At 37.5% G+C, this 6949-nt stretch overlaps 1 protein-coding gene across 1 annotated transcript; it reads right to left on the bottom strand.

Moving 5' to 3' along the window:
- Nucleotides 1-2573: 2573 nt before the first annotated feature.
- LOC107492234 (uncharacterized) lies at nucleotides 2574-6494 on the bottom strand. The gene is made up of 3 exons (XM_016113233.3): nucleotides 5975-6494; nucleotides 3917-5357; nucleotides 2574-3835 (listed from the first exon to the last, which is right to left on the bottom strand). The coding sequence occupies exons 1-3, from the start codon at nucleotides 6228-6230 to the stop codon at nucleotides 3649-3651; spliced, it is 1884 nt and encodes a 627-aa protein (XP_015968719.1). The 5' UTR covers nucleotides 6231-6494; the 3' UTR covers nucleotides 2574-3648.
- Between the last annotated feature and the right edge of the window lie 455 nt (nucleotides 6495-6949).

Raw genomic sequence — 6949 nt, 5'->3', positions numbered from 1 at the left:
AGTTTTAAAACTACCACCCAAAGGAGCACGAAAAGCCTGGGGACAAATTAGTCTTTGCACGCAGGGTTTTTTTAGCCCATTATGAGCATTTAATGCTCTACGCAAAGAACGAGGCAACGAAAGGTCGCTTCAGCAACGAACGGACACGCGCGCGAGGGGCACGTTCTCTCCACGAATGGCCGACCTGACGACAATGTGTGAAAGAAGAGATAACACGCCACCAACCCCCCCTCCACTGTTATTGCCGACGCGTTTGGGGCACTGTTACAGCCCGGCCCAAAAGGGGTCACGGGGCCAAACTGACCCGGTTACCACCCGACCCGAACGGTTGGGTAGAAAGCATCCAGCTGTCAACCCGGACACGCGTCCTAGACAGCTGTGGTAGGAAGCTTCTATCATAATGGGCTCTACCCTTGGGGGGCCCACGCCTGACACGGTATAAATGGGGAGGGTCCTACCCCTCCCCCAAGGTACGTCACACATACCACCTACCCACTTTTCGCCTGCACACTGACTGACTAGAGCGTCGAAGTGTCTTTGCAGGTGACACCCCCCATCTCTTCACAACGAGACCTCGGCTGCTCGGTTGGACCACCTCCAACACAGTCAGAATCAAACACCCCACCAACTCCAACCACTACCCGAACCGTCCGGTACACGACTAACCGTACAATATTTAATTTAATGTTAATTGTATTAATTTTAAAATAGTTATTAATCAATTTAGTAATTTATTTTTTTAATAAATTAGACATATATACCGAATGTAATTATAAATGAAGATAAGATATAAAGTAATATGTCGATAATACCAATATTTTAATTAAAAAGTCTTCAACTTTTACTCGGTGTATAACTAACTTGTAACTAAACAAGATGAAAATACTTAGACTAAACTTATTGCGTGGATAAGATGGTTGGATACACAATAAATCTCCAAAAAATACTTGCATTATCGTTCTATTATGATTATAAAAACTGCTTAAAAAGCTATTCTTTGACAACCTTTTTCATCTTTATTATTGAAAAATTGTAATCTTCTCCACCAACATAAGTTAGTTGTGAGCCCATCTTTCACTTTTAGTAGCTTCAGAAATATTGTCAGAAGTACTTGTAGGTTCATCTGCAAAAAAATAAGCTGGGTTTATAACTAAATTCTATTTGTCCCATATAATCGTAGTACTTCTACACCAACTTCATTAACTGTATGATTTTTACCAGCAGAATTTGTTTTCTCTCCAAACTTAATTGATGTAATAGATTTAGAAGACACAATGTCAAATTGTTTGTCACCTACTTGTGAATCAACGTCTTATAAAAATATAAAAGTTATGTAAAAAGATAAGGATCTAATTAACAATCCCACCATTGAAAGTTTATATATTCTAAAAATTGTAATTTAAAAAATTCATAGCTCAACCGTAAAATTTACAAAATTTTGAGCAACAATGGCAAGAATTTCGAAATTGTCCTAAAATCATACATAAAACAATAACTGTTCCGTGGTTAATACTACATACTCTTAAATAAAACACCACCACTTAAACTCGCAATCTATTAACTATTTTAGAATATTACATATCAACAATTATGATAGTGCACCAAGAAGAATTTTTTATAGACAGAAAGTCCACTGAATTTATTATAAGGAGAGTGCATTTGAAGTTGGAGAACTTTTATATCATTTAAATATAAGGGATAAATATATCAATATTAAGAAAAGATATATATTATATTCCGCCAATTTTTGTCAATACCGGAATAGTTTAATAATGCTAATTTTGTCCCATATCCTTTTTCACAAATATGAATTAAATAAATAATTTTTTTAAAATTAAATTGACAAATTTTTTTTGTAAAGATATTTTACCTTATTCATGGCCGAATAATCAGTTAGAAGTGTTATTATATCAGAATTTACAGGGAAGAAAATATCCTAATGAAAATTTAAACACACAATGAGTATATGAAAAAATTACATATATACCATGATTACTCCAAACTTAAAATACTTGCTCAATAGTGTACTTCTATTTGAAGGAATTGATTATGATCTCATCGTGACACAACTTCACAATTGTGATAAAAACCGATTGAAAAAAAAATTGATATTCTCCAACTTCACACAAACTTTGAAAAGAAACATTTTATTCTTGAATTTATTTAACTCTTCAGAAAATTCCATCCTGTTCCCACCCTATGTTAAATCTGTTAAATTGAATTGAAGAATACTAACAGTAAAATATTAATATGTTAATAAAATAAGTATACATTTTATTTTTAATTTTTATATATAATGTTTAAAATGTATGTAAACGAAAAATAAAAGTTGGATTACATGATGGTAAAGTTCTGATTGAGATCAAACATGTAAATCAAAGATGAAAATTTCAAAATTCATTTTGTTGAAAAAGTTGGATGAAACTTATAAACTAAGCGAATAATTTGAACATCTCCAAGCAGCAGCACTAATTTACACCTGCAGTGATCGGAGAAGGCAAAAATTGGCACTACTAAAGCAGTACCAACAGTCCACAGAAAGAAAATTTAACTAAGAACATGTACCACAATCATATTCCAACCAAAAACAATGCAGAGAATATTGTCATTAATCAATTCTTATAATACACTGCAAATATGTAAATACTCCACAACTTAATTACTAACATTTATACATGCAGATGCTACATTAACAAGGGCAATAGAAATCAGCTAGACCAGAGACGAACTTCCGATTGAATTACCGAATTCCGTTGTTTGAGCCAGATAGCCACCCAAAAGCTAATTCAAGATAAATAGGTAAAATATAACAGCTCCATTGGAACCATCAGCAGCAAGAGAAGCAATCGAATGCATTAACATTGTGTTTCACCATCTTGTCTAAACTCCATAACGTGATTTGTTCATAGTCAAAACTCCATACATACCTTGTAATTTTGTTGAGAATAGTTTAATATGAGCTTCATTGCAGGGGGAATGCAGTCTCCATCAGTTTTGTACAATTTCAATGTTCTCGGTCCAGTAGTTAACCTTCCTGTAACATTTTGGAAGATATAGCCATCAATATACAAAAGGCAATGAAACATTTCCTGGATTCACATTCCAAAGTTGGCCAGATAAAGATAATTTGGTAGACAACTTCTCAGGTCATATTCCAAAAGCATAGAGGATGGTTCCATAACTAGTCTGAAGGTCCATGTACTTCCAAAAAGACACATCGGATAAATATCCTGAAGATTATGTAGAATATTCAATCAGATGATCAAAGGAGTTCAGTCTAATAAACCGTCCTCCAAGCAAAAAATCAATTTGTAGGAAGATAAAGAGATGACCATAAACTCGAGAACCGGGGAAGGCATACTAATTCCAGGATTAACTAACTGGTTAACAGGCCTTAGTAAAAACCTCAGCATCCACAACAAACTCCTGTGTTCTGTATGTTTCAACTATTTTCCAAATGCATCTTTCATCTCTTTCTCAAGCTTATCGGTATCACCATAACCACTCAAAATATCTATAATACTACAGTCACCGTTACCTAGGAAAAGAGGTTTATTTGGATAATTCCTAGTCCAACTGGCTCTTAATACATTCAGTAACTCTTTACTTTTCTCTGGATGCCTTTCCATTACCAAGACCAGGTGAAATTTATATGCTTGCTACAGCCCCTGAATTGGGGCTAGTCTCAGGAAGAGTAATATTAAGTGGTTGCCAGCCAGACTGAGGATGCACAATCCATTTTTTATGAGTAATCAACATGTTTAATATTTGAAGCACATCACCCAAAGAAAGTTCCTTAAAGCACAAATTCTTTATGACTATACCTGCTTCATACCTAGAGAAAGACAGTAGCAACATGTAAGAAGAGAGAGACAATTGTAACAAGTGAAAACAAATTAGTATGGAACATTCTTACTTGCACTGAGTACCCATCAATGCTGATCTTCCTGAAGAAGTTGTCAGAAACTTTTGAACTTCATCCCAGGTTTCTTTTGAGTGCTGCTTAGGATTACCAGCTATAGGATTTATGCACTTCCAAAGTTTATCATTCTTACCAACATACAGCTGCAAAGCACCTAAATTCTGTTTCACCACCATCTGCTGCTCAATAGCACTCTCCAAAGCTTTCTTAACATCAGTGTTGCGGTGCCTGGGATCTCCATATCGAATGCAATCAGTTATATTTGCCTCTGTTGGCATAATCTTCTCATTTTTTAGTGAATTCAAGGCTAGTAAAACAACCCCTATAAGGCCTTGGACATATTCAGACGGTTTAGGGCAACCTGGAGATCCCCACATGCCATTACCAGAATGGTTATTATTACCCGTCGATGATGCAAGTTGATGGTCTGGACCATTTCCATTTGAATAGCCTTGTAAATGTTGCGTGCTATTGCTAAGTACCATATGTCCATTTTGTTCAACAGTTGATGTTACAGGAAGTGGAGCATTATTGTTAGGATTCTGCTTCAATTCCCCACTGCGTTGCTTAACAGGACGTGGATTATGAACACCATTGGGATATCCAGAAATGTTCAGATTGCCAATTTCAGGCACATTTGGTGGTGGAACTGCAGTGAAGCTGGGGACACCAGTCCTCGGTGGCACTGGTGAATTTGCAAAAGTATGGGTACTTGGAGGATAAGAATTATTTGATGCAAAAGGAGGTTGCAGTGGGAAACTGTTTGGTCTTAAAGGAGGCTGTGAATAAGGATTTTGATGATTTCCCTGTATATTATTGCTATTGTTCCATAACTGTTCAGTATTGCCACGAATAAAATTTGGAGCAGGTCCACTTGAAGAAACATTTGGATTGAAGTTGCCAGGTCGATAAGAGTTTATATTATTACGACTATCTTGATGCCCAACTGGCGGTGGATTCATGGCCTTGGGTCCATTTGTCTGACCCGAGTTTCTCCAATTTGTTTTCCCCTGATACCTAGGATCGTATCCCCTTCCTCCTCCATTTGGAAACTTCTGATTTCCTACATGCACTTCGGTGTAGGAATCAGCCTGTGGCTGTGTCTGAGCGACACTAGTGACCGGAATTGTTAAGGTGTCGGAACTTGTTACAAGGCTATTATTACCAAGTTGTTGTGATTCGCCATTAGTTAGAGGAGGCCCTCCAGCTAAAAGACTAGTCCAGAGCCATACACTCTTAGCAGCTGCTACTAGTGGTGCAGATGCTTTCTGAGGTTGCGCAAGAAGAATATTATATCTTCTCATCCGCAGTTGATGGAGAGCATTAGAGAAGTCTCTGTCGCCAGAAATTAATAAATAATTAGCAGGTGCGGGATTGTCCACTGCCCAAAACAGCATGTCAACAAGAATCTTCTTGTCGCTAGCATCTTTAACGCCTGTCGATAAAAACTAAACATTAGTTAAAACAAGATCAGATGTTTCCCTCAAGTTCCACATAATCCACAATACAATTAATCAAAGGTAGGTGGTAAGGCCCAGGAGGTTAGTGACACCAAAACATTGCAAGGTTTATGAAAGGAAACCAGGAATTCATCAAACTTTTAACCAATTCCTCCAGAGGATCAGATCGTCCATCATGACCTTCCGTTAAATCACTTCAAATCCCCATACAAAATCCAAGTTAATACAAGTGTGATGATTCCAACGGGTAAGAATTTAATTCTATCAACGATAAATTAAACAGCTTTCAGATTTAATCTGAAGGCCGCACAATCATGCAATTGAAGGTCAAAATAGCTTAAAGAAGTCATCCACGGTGGGATTAAGGAATCCTTTAAACCGTTATTAAAGAGGAAATCAGTCAAACAAACAACTGAGCGTATAACAGAAACGAACCAGACCTAAAACACGGAAAATTCAACTTCAATCAGACGCTACAGAGACAATTAAATTTCAATCTCATCATGCAAGACTCCAATCAAAGCCAGAGATCAGAAAACAATCTAAAAAAACAGATAGAGCAAGTTGAAGTAATAATCGAGTGGATACAAACCAGCGGGGACATGGTTGAGGGAGATGCCGGTGCTGGAGAGAGCGTGCTGTACAGAGGCGGGGATACGAGTGGTGTCGCCGTAGGCGGAGACGGAGACGGGACCACAGTAATTCATGCGGACCAGTGCAGAGCTGATGTTCTGAGCGATGGCGTGGGGATCGCAGCCTTTAGGAACGTGGCAGTTCTCTATGTCCCACCACACGGAGGTCTTGGCCGTCGAATACTGTGCCTCCGCGTTCGGTCCACCTCCGCCCATTTGATCACGGATCTGAACTGATCTCAGCCGTCCGATCTAAAAATCGAATCGATCACCGTGATAATTACAACTGAACCTAACTATGGACTAGAAATGACTTTCTATTGTGTGAATAGAAGGGGATAAGACTTCGTTGCTATGGCGGAGAGAACGAGTTAGGAGACAAGACGCAGAAAACAAAAGGGGTTAGCGTTAACTAAGCCATAGACTCTTGGGAGACTCATTTATGTATGGTGTCTGGAGTGTGAGATGGGTTAGCGTGGTTTGACTCATTTACCCCTTTGAGGATTGAGGAAAATGGAAAATGGAAAATGGAAAATGGAAGGTGAATGAGTGGGTGACATCACATTGCTATTGTGCGCCGAGGGGGCATAACTGCCTTCGTGGACTGCTGACTGCAGTGTCACGGGAGACTTTTGTCCGGTCATCGCACAAGTCTTCGGGGTAGGGTCGGTCGGAGTGTCCGACCATCTTCCTCCTCATTTAATAGGTTTTCCTTTCATCAATCATTAATCAAGTTTTTTTTCTTTACTATTATTTTTCTCCTTTTTTAAGGACTACTATGTGTTTATTTGAATTTTTTTTAGTAAAAAAAATAATTTTTCTAAATAAATTGCGTTTATTATATTTTCAATATATTTAATACATCTTTTTAAAATAATTGTTTATTTTTTTAAAAACAACAATACTTTATTTCTAAAAAAAAAATTTAATCTTCA

The sequence above is a fragment of the Arachis duranensis genome, chromosome 6 (assembly GCF_000817695.3).
Source record: "Arachis duranensis cultivar V14167 chromosome 6, aradu.V14167.gnm2.J7QH, whole genome shotgun sequence".
NCBI classification, from domain to species: Eukaryota; Viridiplantae; Streptophyta; class Magnoliopsida; order Fabales; family Fabaceae; genus Arachis; species Arachis duranensis.
This window is presented reverse-complemented; position numbering and strand designations above follow the sequence as displayed.